The sequence below is a fragment of the Dendrobates tinctorius genome, unplaced genomic scaffold (assembly GCF_039654945.1).
Source record: "Dendrobates tinctorius isolate UK_male_01 unplaced genomic scaffold, ASM3965494v1 ptg000126l, whole genome shotgun sequence".
Classification (NCBI taxonomy): Eukaryota; Metazoa; Chordata; class Amphibia; order Anura; family Dendrobatidae; genus Dendrobates; species Dendrobates tinctorius.
The window spans coordinates 25,124,176-25,146,500 of record NW_027361794.1 but is presented as its reverse complement, the minus strand read 5'-3'; the positions used below and the strand labels follow the sequence as shown (position 1 = coordinate 25,146,500).

The 22,325-nt window shown below is 47.4% G+C and overlaps 1 protein-coding gene across 1 annotated transcript in view; it reads right to left on the bottom strand.

Annotated features, from left to right (window-relative positions):
* LOC141047191 (uncharacterized) overlaps window positions 1-18,693 on the bottom strand; it is a 49,396-nt gene extending 30,703 nt beyond the window's left edge. The window contains exons 1-7 of the mRNA XM_073542147.1: window positions 18,654-18,693; window positions 18,542-18,552; window positions 17,496-17,675; window positions 17,289-17,412; window positions 17,108-17,205; window positions 16,819-16,909; window positions 8,277-9,046 (exon numbers count right to left, since the gene is read on the bottom strand). Coding sequence (XP_073398248.1) covers window positions 8,277-9,046; window positions 16,819-16,909; window positions 17,108-17,205; window positions 17,289-17,412; window positions 17,496-17,675; window positions 18,542-18,552; window positions 18,654-18,693 — 1,314 coding nt within the window. The remainder of the gene's footprint in view (window positions 1-8,276; window positions 9,047-16,818; window positions 16,910-17,107; window positions 17,206-17,288; window positions 17,413-17,495; window positions 17,676-18,541; window positions 18,553-18,653) is intronic.
* Window positions 18,694-22,325: the final 3,632 nt, after the last annotated feature.

Here is a 22,325-nt window from a genome sequence, read left to right as displayed (position 1 = left end):
GTCATCGTTCATCATTTTGGCAATGCGGGGGTCCCTTTTTAGGATCTGCAAGGCATAATCTGACATGTGGGCCAATGTTCCCGGTGTCAATGATGCACTGCGAGTGCTGGGTGGAGGAGCACTTTCTGGCAAATCCACATCCCTCCAGTCACGCACAAACCCTGTACCAGACCTTGCCACGCCAACATTTTCACTTGCCCCACGAGATGCATCCTCCTCCCCTAAGTAATCATCCCCATCATCATCCTCCTCCTCCTCTTCTTCCTCCACCTCGTCCAGGAGAGGTCCCTGAGCAGACAATGGCTGAATGTCATCAAGGATTCCCTCCTCCTCTTCCTCCTCATCAACATTGGCTGCAGACGCCTGCTCCTTAAGGTGCGTCAAAGTTTGCATGAGCAGAGGCATAAGTGGGATGCTCATGCTTAGGATGGCGTCGTCTGCGCTTACCAGCCGTGTGCATTCCTCAAAACACTGAAGGACTTTACAGAGGTCTTTCAGCTTCGACCACTGCACACCTGTCAACTCCATGTCTGCTCTCAAAGTGCCTGGCCGTGTATCCTCCCACAAATGCATTATGGCCTGCCTCTGCTCGCACAGCCGCTCCACCATGTGCAGGGTGGAGTTCCACCTTGTTGCAATGTCGATAATGAGGCGGTGGTTGGGAAGGTGGAGCAATCGCTGCAGCTTCTGCATACGAACGGAGTGTACAGGCGACCGGCGGATGTGCGTGCACAGTCTTCGCACCTTCTGGAGCAGGGCTGTTAACTCCGGATAATTTTTGAGGAAGCACTGCACCACCAGGTTCAAGGTGTGAGCCAAGCAAGGTATGTGGCTGAGTTTTGAAAGGGCTATGGCTGCCACAAAATTACGGCCGTTATCACTAACTACCTTGCCTGCCTCAAGATGTACACTGCCCAGCCATGACTCAGTTTGTTGCTTCAAGTACTCGGCCAGCACCTCGGCGGTGTGTCTGTTGCCCAAACACATCATCTGCAACACAGCCTGCTGACGCTTTCCACTAGCTGCTCGATGGGGGGACACATCGTGTGCAACAGTGGCAGCTGCAGATGGAGTGCTCGTACGACTGCGCTCTGTGGACGAGCTTTCGCTTCTGGAGGAGGAGGAGGAGGAGGGTCGAACGCCTACAGCCAACTGTTTCCTATACCGTGGGCTAGGCAGCACTGTCCCACCACCGCTGTCCCCTGTGGACCCTGCATCCACCACATTAACCCAGTGCGCAGTGATGGACACGTAACGGCCCTGGCCATGCCGACTGGACCATGCATCAGTTGTGAGGTGCACCTTTCCGCTCACTGACTGCTTGAGTGCATGGACAATGCGGTCTTTCACATGATGGTGGAGGGCTGGGATGGCTTTGCGAGAGAAGAAGTGGCGACTGGGTAGGTCATAGCGTGGTACTGCATAGGCCATGAGTTCACGGAAAGCTGTGCTTTCCACCAACCGAAAGGGCATCATCTCAAATGAGATTAGTTTGGCAATGTGGGCGTTCAAACCCAGTGTACGCGGATGAGAGACTGAGTACTTTCTTGACCTACTCATAGTGTCTGGGAGGGTGAGCTGGACTTGAGAGCTGCATATGGTGGAAGTAGCGGTGGACAGGGCGGACTGAGAGAGGGTTGATGATGGTGATGGAGTTGTTGTTCTTTCTGATGGCCTAGAATCAGTCTTTCGTTGATATAACAGTGGGATTCCCTGACTGCTGTGGCCTTGCAACGACACCTCAACATTTGCTGCTGTGCTAACCGGTGGGCTTACAGTGGGGGAAACAATGTAGCATTGCTGACTACTTTCGTTGTGATCAGTTGCACATGTGGCACTTGAGGTTTTGGTGTTGTGTCCACGCTTGCAAGTGCATGCTGGTTAAATGTCTAAGCATGCAACTGGTATTCAAATTTTTCAGATTTTTCCCTCGGCTAAAGGTCTTTGCGCACTTCTTACAGATAACCTTGGCCTGATCATGAGGATTTTGTTCAAAAAAGTGCCACACTGCACTCTTCCTACTTTGGCAGACATTTTGCGGCCTAGCACGCTGTGATCTTTTGACCCTCTGGACAAGCTGTCCAGCAACTATTTTGATGTTTGGAACCTGTCTTTGGAGTGCTCCGGGCCTGCCAGATAACAGCTGTTGCGATGTCGATGTCTGCTGTGGATGCTCCTCATCTGAGCTATTGGAAGCAGCACCCTCTTCCCCCAATGGATGCCAATCTGGGTCAACAACTGGGTCATCCATCACCTCCTCTTCTATGTCATGTGCACCTTCCTCTGTGTCACCGTGTATGGTGGTATAGTGTGCGGGAAGAGGCACCTGAGTCTCAGCAGGGTCAGAATCTGGCTCTGTACACTGCGAGGACAATGTAGTGCTCTGAGTGAATGTACCAGCAGAATCATCCATCAGCGGCTGTGCATCAGTGCACTCCATGTCAGATTCATCTTGGCCTAGGTAATTCACCATTTCACTTGATAATCCAGGCATGGTATGTGAAAACAGCTCCATGGAGTAATCAGTACTATGGCCTGCGTCATCCTTCAATCTTGGTTGGGGTGAAGGACACAAGGAAAGGTGTGGTTCATGAACATGATCCTCCAATGACGACTCAGTGCTTTTACTTTTTACAACTGAAGAAGAGGAAGCTGAGTCAGCAATGTAAGACAAAACTTTTTCCTGATGCTCTGGCTTTAAAAGCGGTTTGCCAACTCCTAGAAAACTAAGCGTTCGAGGCCTTATGTAGCCAGACGATGACGCAAGCTCAACACCTCCTGCATTCGGTCCTATTTTGCTCTTGCCACTACCATCAGATCCACCACCAACACCATCATTACCAGCTGCCAACCCCCGCCCAATTCCACGGCCTCTTCCACCAGCCTTCCTCATTTTTGGTAGAAATGTAGACAAAATCCAACAAACTATATAGTAATGTAAAACAAGGTACAAGGTGTCTATAGGACAGGGGAGATTTTTAATTTCTGCACACACTTGTGGACACTGGACACTTTTGGATTGTGTGAGGCCCACTGAGTATCTGAGCGCTCTGTCACAGGCTCGATGGCAGAGCTGTGACCAAAGTGACTAGAGGATAAGGGAGATTTTTAATTTCTGCACACACTTGTGGACACTGGACACTTATGGATTGTGTGAGGCCCACTGAGTATCTGAGCGCTGTGTCACAGGCTCGATGGCAGAGCTGTGACCAAAGTGACTAGAGGATAAGGGAGATTTTTAATTTCTGCACACACTTGTGGACACTGGACATTTAGGATTGTGTGAGGCCCACTGAGTATCTGAGCGCTCTGTCACAGGCTCGATGGCAGAGCTGTGACCAAAGTGACTAGAGGATAAGGGAGATTTTTAATTTCTGCACACACTTGTGGACACTGGACACTTATGGATTGTGTGAGGCCCACTGAGTATCTGAGCGCTCTGTCACAGGCTCGATGGCAGAGCTGTGACCAAAGTGACTAGAGGATAAGGGAGATTTTTAATTTCTGCACACACTTGTGGACACTGGACACTTATGGATTGTGTGAGGCCCACTAAGTATCTGAGCGCTCTGTCACAGGCTCGATGGCAGAGCTGTGACCAAAGTGACTAGAGGATAAGGGAGATTTTTAATTTCTGCACACACTTGTGGACACTGGACACTTATGGATTGTGTGAGGCCCACTGAGTATCTGAGCGCTCTGTCACAGGCTCGATGGCAGAGCTGTGACCAAAGTGACTAGAGGATAAGGGAGATTTTTAATTTCTGCACACACTTGTGGACACTGGACACTTATGGATTGTGTGAGGCCCACTGAGTATCTGAGCGCTCTGTCACAGGCTCGATGGCAGAGCTGTGACCAAAGTGACTAGAGGATAAGGGAGATTTTTAATTTCTGCACACACTTGTGGACACTGGACACTTATGGATTGTGTGAGGCCCACTGAGTATCTGAGCACTCTGTCACAGGCTCGATGGCAGAGCTGTGACCAAAGTGACTAGAGGATAAGGGAGATTTTTAATTTCTGCACACACTTGTGGACACTGGACACTTATGGATTGTGTGAGGCCCACTGAGTATCTGAGCGCTCTGTCACAGGCTCGATGGCAGAGCTGTGACCAAAGTGACTAGAGGATAAGGGAGATTTTTAATTTCTGCACACACTTGTGGACACTGGACACTTATGGATTGTGTGAGGCCCACTGAGTATCTGAGCGCTCTGTCACAGGCTCGATGGCAGAGCTGTGACCAAAGTGACTAGAGGATAAGGGAGATTTTTAATTTCTGCACACACTTGTGGACACTGGACACTTATGGATTGTGTGAGGCCCACTGAGTATCTGAGCGCTATGTCACAGGCAGAAATTGGCTAGTGTATCACAAACTACAAGGTGTATGTAGAATTGGGCAGAATTGGAATCTCCCTAGAGTGCAGGTCTGTAAGAACGGAACATGTCCTCGACTTATTCTCACAGAGTGACTCACTGATAGCTTCACTGTGGCTGTGATAACAGCCGTTACACGGTACTGTGTGAGGAGCGTACACCGCTGTATGGTGTGAAAAAATGCACGCTCAGTACCTCAGCAGGACAAAAAAAAAAAATTGTGATTGCTTTTAAAAAAGCAGTTTGTGGAGCAGTGGGTAAACAGCAATGCAGGAATGTCAGGAAGCCTTAGAAGGCAGCCCAACAACCAACACCACTGATACACCACTATATAGCCTCCCCTTGCACTGCACAGTGACTGGTGTGTTGTACAGGCAAAATCGCTAGCAGCAGAAGCAGTTTTTTTTTCTTCTTCTCAGCAGGACAAAAAAAAAAAATTGGGATTGCTTTTAAAAAAGCAGTTTGCGGAGCAGTGGGTAAACAGCAATGCAGGAATGTCAGGAAGCCTTAGAAGGCAGCCCAACAACCAACACCACTGATACACCACTATATAGCCTCCCCTTGCACTGCACAGTGACTGGTGTGTTGTACAGGCAAAATCGCTAGCAGCAGAAGCAGTTTTTTTTTCTTCTTCTCAGCAGGACAAAAAAAAGAATTGTGATTGCTTTTAAAAAAGCAGTTTGCGGAGCAGTGGGTAAACAGCAATGCAGGAATGTCAGGAAGCCTTAGAAGGCAGCCCAACAACCAACACCACTGATACACCACTATATAGCCTCCCCTTGCACTGCACAGTGACTGGTGTGCTGTACAGGCAAAATCGATAGCAGCAGAAGCAGTTTTTGGTGTCTTCTTCCCTGCCTAACGCTCTCCCTACAAAATCAGCAGCAGCAGCAGCTCTCCCTATTCTGAGATCAGCATGAGTAACATGGCGGTCGGCGTGCACGCCCTTTTATACCCCCTGTGACGCCCACCAAAGCAAGCCAACCACTTGCATGCCCTTCTGAAAGATGGTGGTGACCCGTGCCTATGTCATCACGTTGCCCACAGTGTCCGTGGATCCTGATTGGCTGAAAAAGAGCGCAAAACAAACTTTTGATACGCGACTTTGGCGCGTAAGTCGCCGACCTTGTGGCCGACCTCATCCTAGGGTCGGGTTTCGTTTCATGAAACCCGACTTTGCCAAAAGTCGGCGACTTTTGAATTTTTTCGACCCGTTTCGCTCAACTCTAATCGTATCTGCACCAAAATAGTCTCCATTAATAACGTCAGCACATTATGCAAATCGTCTCTTCAGAGAGGAAGAGGACTAGAACTCTAGTGCCACCTATTGGAAGTAGCAATCCTAATAGTCAATGTCGACCCTTTAACGAGCCTCGTTACATGACTTAGGATAAAAGCCAAGCCAGAATCTCGGTATTCAGACCCCTTTAAATTTTTCACTCTTTGTTTCATTGAAGCCATTTGGTAACTTAAAATTGATGCTATCTATTCCTGACACTGGAGTGGCTAATAAATTTACGAAGTATTTAGTTTGAAGTTTGGGATCTGCCAATAAGTGGCTAGTTTTCTGTTTCGGATAACATGATACTATTTTTTTTTTCCGTTTAGTCTTGCTTGAATATAAGTCAGTATTAAATAGTCTCTTGATGAGTCATCATTGGTGAGGACGATGAAACCACTAGAAATGAGAGGCTTGGAGAGTGTGTATACGTCACCTCACCCTATATACTGAGATGTGGGGTACATGTTTTTCTATTAGTCACTTTCCGACTAACATTCAGGGGGTGAATTATGGGTATAGTTTTACATTTGGAATTAATAAACTTTAGTTTTATCCTTTTGTCAGCAATCATGAGGAATGACAAGAGACAACCCATTTAAGAAGATTTTGGTTAAAACTATTCCAACACTATGAACATAAAAAAGGCTTCTCCCCTATGTGACGTCTCTGATGTTTATTAACAGTTGATTTCCAAGTAAAATATTTCCCACATTAAGAAAATGAAAAAGGCATCTCCTCTGTGTGACTGCTCTGATGGCGATTAAGATGCACTTTCTGGTTAAATATTTCCCACATTAACAGGAAAAAGGCTTCTCCCCTGTGTGGATTTTCTGGTGCTGAACACAATCTGATTTATTGGTAAAACATTTCCCACATTCTGAACAGAAAAAAGGCTTCTCCCCGTGTGAGTTCTCTTGTGGGTAACGAATTGTGATTTATGTGCAAAATATTTCCCACATTCTGAACATGAAAAAGGCTTCTCCCCTGAGTTCTTTGGTGGATAACAAAATATGATTTCTGTGCAAAATATTTCTTTGTATATTGTATGTGAGGGTGGCTCCTCTTGGTATGCACCTATTCACATTAGTTTGGATGTGCCAGTCAGTTTTTTTGTCTCTTGCATGTTGGCTTACTGACCGAGCACTCCGCCCTCCACCAGGTGGTGATTTTAATTATAGCAGGTCCCTACTTACTCATAAATGCAGGCATTGCTGACAGAGGTGTCCACATTCACCCTGAAATTCAGACATCAGCCTTAGAGAGGTATTCACACGGTGTAGGTACCCATCAGATTTGAGGCCGCCTTGACATTGGCTGGTGGGCAGATATTTGGCCAAATTTTATGCTAAGAGTCTCATATACACTCACTGGCCACTTTATTAGGTACACCATGCTAGTCACGGGTTGGACCCCCTTTTGCCTTCAGAACTGCCTCAATTCTTCGTGGCAGAGATTCAACAAGGTGCTGGAAGCATTCCTCAGAGATTTTGGACCATATTGACATGATGGCATCACACAGTTGGCGCAGATTTGTCGGCTGCACATCCCTGATGCGAATCTCCCGTTCCACCACATCCCAAAGATGCTCTATTGGATTGAGATCTGGTGACTGAGGAGGCCATTTGAGTACAGTGAACTCATTGTCATGTTCAAGAAACCAATCTGAGATGATTCGAGCTTTATGACATGGCGCATTATCCTGCTGAAAGTAGCCATCAGATGCCTGTTCTTAGCTGAGAGGAGTGGTACCCAGTGTGGTCTTCTGCTGCTGTAGCCCATCTGCCTCAAAGTTCGACGCACTGTGCGTTCAGAGATGCTCTTCTGCCTACCTTGGTTGTAACGGGTGGCAATTTGAGTCACTGTTGCCTTTCTATCAGCTCGAACCAGTATGCCCATTCTCCTCTGACCTCTGGCATCAACAAGGCATTTCCGGCCACAGAACTGCCGCTCACTGGATTTTTTTTCTTTTTCGGACCATTCTCTGTAAACCCTAGAGATGGTTGTGCGTGAAAATCCCAGTAGATCAGCAGTTTCTGAAATACTCAGACCAGCCCTTCTGGCACCAACAATCATGCCACGTTCAAAGGCACTCAAATCACCTTTCTTCCCCATACTGATGCTCGGTTTGAACTGCAGGAGATTGTCTTGACCATGTCTACATGCCTAAATGCACTGAGTTGCCGCCATGTGATTGGCTGATTAGAAATTAAGTCTTAACACACAGTTGGACAGGTGTACCTAATAAAGTGGCCAGTGAGTGTATTTTTTCTATAATTCTAAAGCTGTATTGCAAATCTAATTACATATATTCCACATTGACATGCCTTAGCATGATAGAGTGCAACCATTCTTTGTATATAGTTTTATCCTTTTGTCAGCAATCATGAGGAATGACAAGAGACAACCCATTTAAGAAGATTTAATTGTTGTTAAATCTATTCAAACATTATGAACACAAAAAAGTCTTCTCCCGTATGTGACGTCTCTGATGTTTATTAACAGTTGATTTCCAAGTAAAAAATTTCCCACATTAAGAAAATGTAAAAGGCTTCTCCTCTGTGTGACTGCTCTGATGGCGATTAAGAAGCGCTTTCTGGTTAAATATTTCCCACATTAACAGGAAAAAGGCTTCTCCCCTGTGTGGGTTCTCTGGTGCTTAACACAATCTGATTTATTGGTAAACATTTTCCACATTCTGAACAGGAAAAAGGCTTCTCCCCTGTGTGAGTTCTCTGGTGTATAACAAAATCATATTTCTTGTTAAAGCATTTCCCACATTCTGAACATGAAAAAGATTTCTCCCCTGTGTGAGTTCTCTGGTGGGTAGCAAAATGTGATTTATATGCAAAACATTTCCCACATTCTGAACAGGAAAAAGGCTTCTCCCCTGTGTGAGTTCTCTGGTGGGTAACAAAATTTGATTTCTGTGCAAAATATTTCCCACATTCTGAACAGGAAAAAGGTTTCTCCCCTGTGTGAGTTCTCTGGTGGGTAACAAAATTTGATTTATGTGCAAAATATTTCCCACATTCTGAACAGGAAAAAGGCTTCTCCCCTGTGTGAGTTCTCTGGTGTATAACAAAATCATATTTCTTGTTAAAGCATTTCCCACATTCTGAACATGAAAATGGCTTCTTTGCTTTAGGAGCAGTTTGTTTTTTATTGCCTCCTTTGTGACTTTGATTTCCCTTAGTAGTCAGTAATGAATCAGAAGACGGGACCTGTTTCATAGGTCCAGATGACAGATCTTTGCTGTGAATGGATGATGATATATCTGAACTAACAGCAATCCCTTCAGTTATATCTTGTAGGATTTCAAGATCATCAAATTTAAAAACTGAAGATGTCAGCTGTCCTTCTGATTTCCTGGTACAGTCATCTAAGATAAAAAACAATTATTTTTTAATAAAATATCCTTGAGTTTTATAAGTTTGAACATTTCTACTTAAACTGTCCATAAAAATGGCAATCTATATAAAAAATTTTCATTATTTACCAAGACAATGACAGTTCACAGTCTAATAGAAAACCTTGTTGGATGAACCAGTAGTGTGCGGTGTTCAACTGTTTGTTCATTCTGCCTCCCAAATATCGAATAAAAAGAAACCAATCAATGTTATGTAGGCGAAAATAATACCAATTCTCATCTCACAAAAAACAAGTCCCCACTCAGGTCCATCATCTGTCATTGGAAAAACAGAGGTTCCCACACTATTAGTGGCTCAAAGGCTGTTGAAAAGCAATAAGGTTTCTATAAACCAATCCAGCAAAATCCGCTCTCACTTCGGAGTCTTGCAGTGTGCGCAAACAACATTTAGGGTCCCTGTATTTAGCAATACTATAGTGAGAAGAATCCACTTAATTTATGGTGTGTGTCTCCTGGAGCACAATCTGGGCACTATGTGCTGGGTAATAAAATGGCAGATGTGCAATTTTCACTCTTCAACATCCACTGCGTGTTATTTTCCAGAAAGTGGCTGTGGAGTCAAAATATTCACTCCTCCTATAGATTATAACCCTCAGTGAATTAATTTATGAAATGGAATCACTTTATGAGGATTTCTACTATTCTGGTTTTCTGTCATTTAGTTATATTAGGGCATCTGCATATGGTGTGTCCAATCTCATCTGGGATCTGTTCCTGCTGTCCAGCTGGAGTAATCTGCTCCCTACTTCAGCCAACTGGAAAGTACCACACCCTACTAAAGCGCAAAGCACATGGCCGGAATCTGCCAGATACAGCGCTGTTCTCCTCTGGTTCAGTCCTCTGTACAGGGTTCCCCTGTATTTTCTATAATCAGTCTGGCAAAACTCACAACTGGGGGCTGCAAGCCTCAGCTGTCAGCTTCAGTAAGGCTGGTTATCAAGAATAGAGGGGTCCCAACACTGTTTTTTAATTATTTAAATAAATAATTTTAAAAAAACCAGTATGGGGTCCCCCCCCATTTTTGACAACCAGCATTGCTAAAGCTGACAACTGGGGGCTGGTATTCTCAGGCTTGTAAGGGGCCATGGATATTGACCCTCCCAGGATAAAAAAGCAGCTTGCAGCTTCCCAGAAAAGGCACATCTATGAGATGCGCCAATTCTGGCATTTTCCCGGCTCTTCCCACTTGCCCTGTAGTGATGGCAAGTGGGGTTCATATTTATGGGGTTGATGTCACCCTTGTATTGTCAGGTGACATCAAGCCCACAGCTTAGTAATGGAGAGGTGTCTATAAGACACCTATCCATTACTAATCCTATAGTTATATGGTAAATAAAGACAGCCAGAATAAAGTCTTTTATTAGAAATAAAACAAAACGCAGTTTTCGTTTTTTATTTAAAAATAACACAGAGAATTCTCACGATGATCTGCTGTGACGTCACTTAGCTTGAACTGTGGTGACCTCATCACTGACTTTTTCCCACGGTCCTGAGGTCACTGCAGTTCAGCCTGGCTGGAAACCTTGATGATGTCACTGCTGGTCAATGATGCTGCGCTTGCAGCAGCTCATTCACCAGTGGTTCTCAGCCTGGACGGTCGCATCTTGGCACCATCCAGGATGAAAACTAATTATTCCCCAGACCTGGATTATAGTGTGGGATAGAACGACAGACAGGTATGGTATATTGTTGTTGTTTATTTTTATTACAGGAGAACGAGGTCTTCGGTGGAAATAGGCGTTAGGTGAGTATAACTGTGTTTGCTATTTTTAAATAAAAAAGGAAAACTGTTTTGTTTTATTTCTAATAAAAGACTTTATTCTGGCTGTGTCTTTATTTACTACTAACTGAAGAGCCCGGCGTTGCCTGGGCATAGTAACCAACTGTGGTTAGTTATCACAAATTATAATGATTATACTGCACATAAAAACATTTCACATCATATTCAACACTACAGATTTGCAGCACAAATTAACTAAACGATTACCCAAGTATTGATAGTATTTTATTTTCAACTCATTCAAGAGCCTTTTGATAAACAACATGTGTATCTGTGTATCTAATCCTATCCTGTGTGATACTGTCTACTGAGCCGTGTATCTAACCCTATCCTGTGTGATACTGTCTGCTGAGCCGTGTATCTAATCCTATCCTGTGTGATAATGTCTGCTGAGCTGTGTACCTAATCCTCTCCTGTGTGATGCTTTCTGCTGAGCTGTGTATCTAATCCTATCCTGTGTGATACTGACTGCTGAGCTATGTATCTAATCCTATCCCGTGTGATACTGACTGCTGAGCTGTGTATCTAATCCTCTCCTGTGTGATAATGTCTGCTGAGCTGTGTCCCTAATCCGCTCCTGTGTGATACTTTCTGCTCAGCTGTGTATCTAATCCTATCCTGTGTGATACCGTCTGCTGAGCCGTGTATCTAACCCTATTCTGTGTGATACTGTGTGCTGAGCTGCGTATCTAATCCTATCCTGTGTGATACTGACTGCGGAGCCATGTGTCTAATCCTCTCCTGTGTGATACTGACTGCTGAGCTGTGTATCTAATCCTATCCTCTGTGATACTGATGGCTGAGCTGTGTATCTAATCCTATCCTGTGTGATACTGACTGCTGAGCCATGTGTCTAATCCTCTCCTGTGTGATACTGACTGCTGAGCTGTGTATCTAATCCTATCCTGTGTTACACTGTCTGCTGAGCCATGTATCTATTCCTATCCTGTGTGATACTGACTGCTGAGCTGTGCATCTACTCCTATCCTCTGTGATACTGACTGCTGAGCTGTGTATCTAATCCTATCCTGTGTGATACTGACTCCTGAGCCATGTGTCTAATCCTATCCTGTGTGATACTGACTGCTGAGCTGTGTATCTAATCCTATCCTGTGTGATACTGACTGCTGAGCCGAGTATCTAGTCCTATCCTGTGTGATACTGGACTCCCACTGCAGTCTGTGTCAGAGGGAGGTCTGTGTTGGCACGGTAATAAATTGTGTTTTTTCCAGCTTTACAGAAGGACGATAACACCATAGAAATGATAAGAATAATAGGCAAAATTGTTTGGTGAATTGGAATGCGCGGGGTTAAAATTTCACCTCACAACATAGCCTATGACGCTCTCGGGATCCAGACGTGTGACTGTGCAAAATTTTGTGGCTGTAGCTGCGACAGTACAGATGCCAATCCCAGACATACACACACACACACATTCAGCTTTATATATTAGATGTAACTATGGGGTTGGTAATGTATAGACACCTTTCCATTACTAAGTCGTGGGCTTGATGTCACCTGACAATACAAAGGTGACATCAACCCCACAAATATGAACCCCACTTGTCACCACTAAAGGGCCAATGGGAAAAGCCGGGCAAAGTGTCGGAATTGGCGCATCTAATAGATGTGCCTTGTTTGGGCTGGTTAATGTTTAATCTTTATTTGTAGTTTTTAGTAAATGAGATTCTCATGCTTTGGGGTGGGATTGTGGGAGTGGATGTGGGTTGGGCTGTGGGCGGGGCCTTATGTGGTGCTATGCGTACATATTCATCTGTATTGGCTTATGACACTGATCCTTCAGTGACCTGCCCCCTATTTTACATAAAAAATTACATCCAGAAAAATGTCACCGGCGATGGTGGCACCTGCGCAGTAAAAACTATAAGAGATAGATGATACTGGACAGGCGCCGCTGGTGTCCCTTGTAAATTTATTTTTCCAAGCGTCACAATAGCCACAATATTATAGGCATTGTCAACAATAATATCAACACTACAACACTATTATATGCATTATGTAATAATGGGGGGCAGGTCAGTGAGGGATCCACAACCTGTCATAAGTCAATACAGATGAATATGTAATCAGAGCACCTCATAAAGCCCCGCCCACAGCCCCGCCCCAAAGCACGAGAATCTCATTAACTGAAAACTACAAATACAGATTAAACAACAACCACAAGACGGATTTCATCACCAGGTATCATTGTAATCAGTACAACGGTGCCAACCTGACAGTGACTGTAGGTTACTGAGCACAATCCGGCTGACAGGTTCCCTTTAAGACATCTCAGACATTTGGAAGAGGCAATGGAGAGCTTTTTTTCAGGACTATCAGGGAGTTACAGACTCACATTAGGCAGGAAGGCCGATCCCACCACAATTAAACCATCATACAGAATGAACAGGTTAAAAAAAGACATAGAATAAAAATATGTTACATCCCCAACAACAACAACGTATGTACGAGGGGAGAACACTAAACTGGAGCTGCACTCATTTATGGTGGACCATTGGAGCCACTATGAGTCCTGACCAGAAGAGTAGAGAAAGTATTAGCGCCCCCATTTCAGGAGCGATTGTGCAGTAATCTGAAAGCAATGTGATTTATGATGTGGAGAGAATCTATGAAACCAGGGCTGGAGCCAACACATCTCCTGCAGGCGGGAATAAATGTATATTACAGCCATCGGCCACGCACAGCTTAGAGATCTATCATGGCACAGGTGGAATGTTTGTCCTGTAGTTTATTACAATCCTCCTTGAAATTACCGTATTTTTGGACTATAAGACGCACCTAAGTTTTAGAGGAAATTAGGGGAAAAAATTGAAGCAAAAAATGTTCTCAATTCTGTACTTAATATCCCCTATCCTGGTATATATGGTCCCCTCATCCCCATTCTGATACACATGGCCCCCTCATCCCTACCCTGGTATGCATGGCCCCCTCATCCCTGTCCTGGTATGCATGGCCCCCTCATCCCTGTCCTGGTATGCATGGCCCCCTCATCCCTGTCCTGGTATGCATGGCCTCCTCATCCCTGTCCTGGTATGCATGGCCCCCTCATCCCTGTCCTGGTATGCATGGCCCCCTCATCCCTGTCCTGGTATGCATGGCCCCCTCATTTCCATCCTGGTATGCATGGTCCCATCCTTATCCTGGTGTCACGATCCATTTTTCAGGTCATCGGGGGTTAATATTAGTTTTTGCAGCTGGTGTTACTGCATGTTTAGTTGGTCTTCTGCTGAGTTTTTCCCCCTGGTGGACGCTGGTGTTACTGCATTGTGATTAATTACCTATGCAGGCGGAAACCACTCCCGCCGTTCTACATAAGCTCACCAGGTGCACCAACTAACTGTTGGTGATATTGTTTCTCTTTGGAGACCAACCAAGCTGGAGTTCAGGAGCTGACAGAGTCCTGTGGATCTTCAGTTGTCTGCTGTTTTCAGGTGGCTAACTCTGCTGTCCTGGAGCATTGCAGGAGAGGGACAGGTCGGAGACTTGGGCCTCACTACCATTAAGTGTACCCCCAAGTTAAGGAAAGTCAGAGCACCCCCTTAGTCTTAGGGGCAGTTCAGAGGCAATGGTTCCATATCCCCTGTTTTCCCCTTACTGCCCTGTGACACCTGGTATGAAGGGACACAATCTTGTCCTGGTATGCATGACCCCATCATCCCTATCCTGGTATGAATGGCCCCATCCATATTCTGGTGTGCATGGCCCCATCCTTATTCTGGTGTGCATGGCCCCATCCTTATCTTGGTATGCAGGGCCCCCATCTCGTCCTAGTATGCATGGTCCCATATCTCATCCTAGTATGCATTGCACCTCATCCCTATCCTGGTATGCATGGCCCCATCTCGTCCTGGTATGCACAGACCTCATCTCGTCCTGGTATGCAGTGCAGGGCCCAATCTCATCCTGGTATGCAGGGCCCCATCTCGTCCTGGTATGCAGGGCGCCATCTCGTCCTGGTATGCAGGGCCCCATCTCATCCTGGTATGCAGGGCCCCATCTCGTCCTGGTATGCAGGGCCCCATCTCGTCCTGGTATGCAAGGCCCCATCTCGTCTTGGTATGCAGGGCCCCATCTTGACCTGGTATGCAGGACCCCATCCTTATAAGTGTCCCCCACCCACATTCCTATCCTGATATGTGTGGCCCCATCAGAAAACATTACAAAAAAAAACCCATTACACTTTCCTACCCGGCGCTCCCTTGCAGCGTCCTGCTCTGGTGCCAGCAACTGCATTATGCTTGTAAGCAGCGCTGAGAACAGTGAGTATTCATGAATATTCATGTCTCTTAAGTAGCGGCACACGTGACCACAGGTAGCAGCAGGAAACCGGTGGCTGACACTGCGTGCTACTGAAGAGCAATGAATACTCACTGCCCTTTGCATGCACAGTCCTGGCAGCTGTGCTCTGCTTGTGAGCAGCACGTGACGTCCCTGTCATGTGCTGCTTACAAGCATATAGCAGTTGCTGACACCGGAGCAGGACGCTGCGAGGGAGCGCGAGGTAAGTAAGTGTAATGATTTGTTTTTTAATGTTTTCTGATGGGGCCATGCATACAAGGATTTGGATGGGGATGGGGGTGTGGGCCAATTATAAGGATGGGGCTATGCATACCAGGACCGGGGTTGGAGGCTAATCATATCAAGATACTATTATTAAAGAGAAATGAATATTCATTGTCCTCAAAGCCCATGGGCGTGGAATGCAGTGAATATTCATTTCTCTTAAGTAGCGGCACACATGACCGCCGGTAGCAGCAGGAAGCCGGTGGCTGACACTGCGCGCTACTGAAGAGCAATGAATACTCACTGCCCCTTGCATGCACAGTCCTGGCAGCTGTGCTCTGCTTGTGAGCAGTGCATGTCGTCCCTGCCATGTGCTGCTTACAAGCATATAGCAGTTTATGGCACCGGAGCAGGACGCTGCGAGGGAGTGCGGGGTAAGTAAGTGTGATGGTTTGTTTTTTAATGTTTTCTGATGGGGCCATGCATACCAGGATGGAGATGGTGGTGTGGGCCAAATATAAGGATGGGGCCATGCATACCAGGACTGGGGTTGGGGGCTAATCATATCAAGATACTATTATTAAAGAGAAAAGAATATTCATTGCCCTCAAAGCCCATGGGAGTGGAATGCAGTGAATATTCATTTCTCTTTAGCAGCGGGAACAGGAGTTAGCCGCAGCCACTGGCTCCAGCCTCGTGTGACCCGCTGCTCCGCCGATGCCGTTCCCCCACCTCCCCACCACAGCCAGAGCCGGTACATCCGGACTATAAGACGCACCCCCTATTTTCCTCCACATTTTTGAAAGAAAAAAGTGTGTCTTATAGTTTGAAAAATATAGTAGTGTTAATACAAATTGAAAAGTCAGGATAAAGGGAAACTCTGCTGTTATTGTACAGAAATTCACACTTGGCCTCACTACACATTTACTGTTGTCGATCATAAAAGGGAAGTTTGGCCAGAAAGACTGGACCTGGTCTTGTAGGGACCATGAGACATTCAGCAGCACAGAAGGGAGAGAAGATTCATCCGATAAGATCTCAGGGATCTAGGAAGCCAACAGCATCATTACCCTCCGCTTTCTCTTACAGGCCCAGCATAAGATTTTTCTTCAAGTGATTTTCTATCTTGTCAGCACATTCTACGTACGATGTCATTTGGCTTTATAGTTAATCTGGGCAGGTAACGGTCAGCGTCTCCTAATCCCAGGGGGTAGGTGGATCCTCCAGGTTGTAAGTTCTATAGAAAAGGGCTTTCAATGCCCAAAGTCATGTGAACAGTTTTGGGTGGAGGAGAATGTTGTGGTCTAGAGGCAAAATGGTGAACATGGTAATACGGACGGACTACACCACCCATAAAGCAGCCACAGCCGGTGACTGAGAAGAATCTGTGACTTCTCTGCATTCAGTGGTTACTACTCACCTGGGTAGTCATATGTGGGAATCTCCTCTTTACACCGCTCATCACCCCTCACATATGTCTCTGTTGTATTAATATGGGTCAGATCTTCACCCTGAAACAAATATTGTAAAAGTCACTGACAGATGGAGAAGTCCCATCTATGATCAGCTCTAATCCTGCCATCTCCACCGTTCTCATTACACAAGTATAAAACATATAATACTGGTGGATAAAACAAGACTGAGCACAAGACCTTCACAGCCGTCTACACATCATAGGGGAGATCTCCTGACACCTTCTCTCCATCTACCTGATGATCCTGAGGAACACTGGGATCTTCTTGTTTACAGTCCTGTGGAAGAAGAGGACGGGGACATCTCTCTGGTGTTGTCCTCTTACTGGATAGATCTGGAGGAAACACATACAGGGACTGAATTCATTCTCTACATACAGATAATTATAGGCCGTGTGTATTTAGTCCTGTCTATTACCTGGTGATGTGAGGGGCTGGGGAACCTGCATTATGACGTTCTTGTACAGATCTCTGTGTCCTTCTAAATACTCCCACTCCTCCATGGAGAAATAGACAGCGACATCCTGACACCTTATAGGAACCTGACACATACAATGATACCATCATCCTCCCGATCCCTTCATAGTGTTACTGTATAATGTCCCAGCATTCCCAGCAGTGTCACCTCTCCAGTCAGCAGCTCAGTTATCTTGTAGGTGAGGTCTAGGATCTTCTGGTCATTGATGTCCTCATGGATCAGGGGGAGAGGTGGAGGCCCCGTGATTGGGCTCAGGGGTCTTCCAGATCCCTCAGACACAGGGTCCTGACAGTGATCACTAGAGGTCTTCTTCACCACTGTGTAATCCTGGTTATGGAGAGACACATTAATAAATCTCACTCCAGACATTTCCAGAGTCCTCACCTCTCCAGTTCTGTCCATTACTCCCATAGATAAGAATGATGTAATGTGACGTCATCAGAATCTCTCACCTCTCCAGTGAGACGGAAGAGGATCTCTAGGGTGAGGTGTAACATCCTCTCCGCCATCTTGTCTCTGTCCATATCCATCCTTGATGGGTAAATCAGGAAAATTCTCTTCTGTAGAAGATCTTCACTGAGAGGATCCGATATTGTAGAGACCTAAATGAGAAGAAGATGATCCGATGTAACATCATAAGAATCCTGTGTAATAATACAATTACTGGAGATAATAAGGGAAACATATGAGGAGATTTATTATCTTACAGGGTTTAGTTTTCTTCCCTGACATCTACTAATAAAACCTATATATTTAGGCCACAGACAACAAGCAGTTTCCTCCTCGGAGTCGGCAGCTGAACACGTTCCTCATAGACTCATCTTCCATAACGCTAATTCTCGTCTCATTACCGACACTGGAATCGGCATTAGCAATACTGCAGGAGATATTCATTACACGCGACATGAGAAATAACTCCTTCATGATGAGGACGACATCTTCATCTTCTACTGCGGCTCTAGAGACAGATGTGGCCAGAGTCGGTCACTGCCTCCATCCCCACCGGCCGTCTATATGAAGGTTTCCCGTCTTCCCCGCACTGGAATCTTCTCTCACGTTAGATCTCAGCTCTGAGTCACACACAGAAGTTTGAGGCTTTTAGAAAAGATTTTTTGTTTCCACAAACACAACGGACAGAAATGATCTGATCCCAAAGTCTCCATGTACAGTGATTTATGGGGATTATTTCTGGCCTTAGGTTTTCCTAATTAGCAAACGACATAATTCCTTATGGAAACATATTATATAGACACAGAGGATGTCCCCAGAAGTTCCATAGGATTCGGGAATGGTGGTGTAACTCACCCTTGTCACACTTGGCTCCTAATGCCATGGTCTCCTCCATCTCGGATACAATCCCTGATGTATATCCCTTCCAGAGTATGAAAGTGATGATATGTGTGGGCTTGAGAATATGTGTCTATTATAACCTGACCTGGTACGAGCTCATAACTCTGATAACGGACCTGTTGGTGAGGAGGAGCAATGCTTTATAGAGCACATTATGGTGAATGCTGTCTCATTCGTTTTGTTTATTTCTGAAAGTGTGATATTATATCTGTGTCACTGTGGATGGAGATTATACGGATTATTCTGATCTTACACTGCATTGTCATATGTTTGTCATCTTATTTTGTGGAATCTTTCAATAAAAAGAGTTTAAAAAAATAAATAATCCGTCACTATATGGAAAACAGAGTCACTGCACAATGTCAGTTATGTCTCGTCCTTAACGATTTTATTGTACCCCATTATCCTATACACTGTGGAGTAGATAGAAATCATAGGTCTGACAGCAATAGCTGGAATTGGAGCCCTCAACTTAAAAGGAAAAAATATATATAATATATATACACACACACTCACAGAGTCGGACTGGCCTGGCGGGGTATCGGGGAAATCCCCGGTGGACCCTTGGCTGTGGGAAGAAAAGGAGGAGAAGAAGAAGAGAAGAGAGAAAGAAAAAAAGTCTGCGGTTTTTAGGGGTGCGGGCCTTTTAAAAGCGCAGGCAGAGTATGTGCAGGGGTGAGCGCATGCAGGGGTCATTACCTGAACCGCTGCGGCGCATGTCCCAATCAATACTGAAGAGTGTGCGCTTGCCGTCACTGGCATATGACATCACCGTTACACGCCACAAGCGATGTGCGCACACATTCACTGCCGGCCTCTGCTATGTCGGAGGCCATTTTACTAAGTGCACTGCGGACCTGCAGAGGAGGACGCAACACGGCTCTGGAAGCGCAGGAAGGTAAGAGCAATCTTTTTTTTGTCCTCTCTCTCTCTGTACATGAAGCCAGGACAAGGGGCCAGGATGGATACACAAGGGGGGGCCAGGATGGGTATACATGGGGGGGCCAGGATGGATACACATGGGGGGGCCAGGATGGAGACACATGGGGGCCAGGATGGATACACATGAGGGGCCCGGATGGATACACAAGGGGGGGCCAGGATGGATACACATGGGGGGGCCAGGATGGATACACATGGGGGCCAGGATGGATACACATGAGGGGCCCGGATGGATACACATGGGGGGGCCAGGATGGAGACACATGGGGGCCAGGATGGATACACATGAGGGGCCCGGATGGATACACATGGGGGGGCCAGGATGGATACACATGGGGGGGCAGGATGGAGACACATGGGGGGGCAGGATGGAGACACATGGGGGGGCCAGGATGGATACACATTGGGGGCCAGGATGGATACACATGGGGGGGCCAGGATGGATACACATGGGGGGCCAGGATGGATATACATTGGGGGCCAGGATGGATACACATGGGGGGGCCAGGATGGATACACATAGGGGGCCAGGATGGATACACATGGGGGGGCCAGGATGGATACACATAGGGGGCCAGGATGGATACACATGGGGGGCCAGGATGGAGACACATGGGGGGGCAGGATGGATACACATGGGGGGGCAGGATGGATACACATGGGGGGGCCAGGATGGATACACATGGGGGGGCAGGATGGAGACACATGGGGGGGCAGGATGGAGACACATGGGGGGGCCAGGATGGATACACATTGGGGGCCAGGATGGATACACATGGGGGGGCCAGGATGGATACACATGGGGGGCCAGGATGGATATACATTGGGGGCCAGGATGGATACACATGGGGGGGCCAGGATGGATACACATAGGGGGCCAGGATGGATACACATGGGGGGGCCAGGATGGATACACATAGGGGGCCAGGATGGAGACACATGGGGGCCAGGATGGAGACACATGGGGGGGCCAGGATGGATACACATGAGGGGCCAGGATGGATACACATGAGGGGCCAGGATGGATACACATGAGGGGCCAGGATGGATACACATGGGGGGCAGGATGGAGACACATGGGGGGGCCAGGATGGATACACATTGGGGGCCAGGATGGATACACATGGGGGGGCCAGGATGGATACACATAGGGGGCCAGGATGGAGACACATGGGGGCCAGGATGGAGACACATGGGGGGGCCAGGATGGATACACATGAGGGGCCAGGATGGATACACATGAGGGGCCAGGATGGATACACATGAGGGGCCAGGATGGATACACATGGGGGGCAGGATGGAGACACATGGGGGGGCCAGGATGGATACACATGGGGGGCAGGATGGAGACACATGGGGGCCAGGATGGAGACACATGGGGGGCCAGGATGGATACACATGGGGGGCAGGATGGAGACACATGAGGGGCCAGGATGGATACACATGAGGGGCCAGGATGGATACACATGGGGGGGCAGGATGGATACACATGAGGGGCCAGGATGGATACACATAAGGGGCCAGGATGGATACACATGAGGGGCCAGGATGGATACACATGGGGGGGCAGGATGGAGACACATGGGGGGGCCAGGATGGATACACATGGGGGGCAGGATGGAGACACATGGGGGCCAGGATGGAAACACATGGAGGGGCCAGGATGGATACACATGGGGGGGCCAGGATGGAGACACATGGGGGGGCCAGGATGGATACACATGGGGGGGCCAGGATGGATACACATGGGGGGCCAGGATGGATACACATGGGGGGGCAGGATGGAGACACATGGGGGCCAGGATGGACACACATGGGGGGGCCAGGATGGATACACATGGGGGGCCGGATGGATACACATGGGGGGCCAGGATGGATACACATGGGGGGCCAGGATGGATACACATGGGGGGGCCAGGATGGATACACATGAGGGGCCAGGATGGATACACATGGGGGGGCCAGGATGGATACACATGAGCGGCCAGGATGGATACACATGAGGGTCCAGGATGGATACACATGGGGAGCCAGGATGGATACACATGGGGGGCCAGGATGGATACACATGGGGGGACCAGGATGGGTACACATGGGGGGGCCAGGATGGATACACATGGGGGGCCAGGATGGATACACATGAGGGGCCAGGATGGATACACATGGGGGGGCAGGATGGAGACACATGGGGGCCAGGATGGATACACATGAGGGGCCAGGATGGATACACATGGGGGGGCCAGGATGGATACACATGAGCGGCCAGGATAGATACACATGAGGGGCCAGGATGGATACACATGGGGAGCCAGGATGGATACACATGGGGGGGCCAGGATGGATACACATGGGGGGACCAGGATGGGTACACATGGGGGGGCCAGGATGGATACACATGGGGGGCCAGGATGGATACACATGGGGGGGCCAGGATGGATACACATGGGGGGGCCAGGATGGATATGCATAGGGGGCCAGGATGGATACACATGGGGGGCCAGGATGGATACACATGGGGGGGCCAGGATGGATACACATGGGGGGGCCAGGATGGATACGCATAGGGGGCCAGGATGGATACACATGGGGGGCCAGGATGGATACACATGGGGGGGCCAGGATGGATACACATGGGGGGCCAGGATGGATACACATGGGGGGGCAGGATGGAGACACATGGGGGCC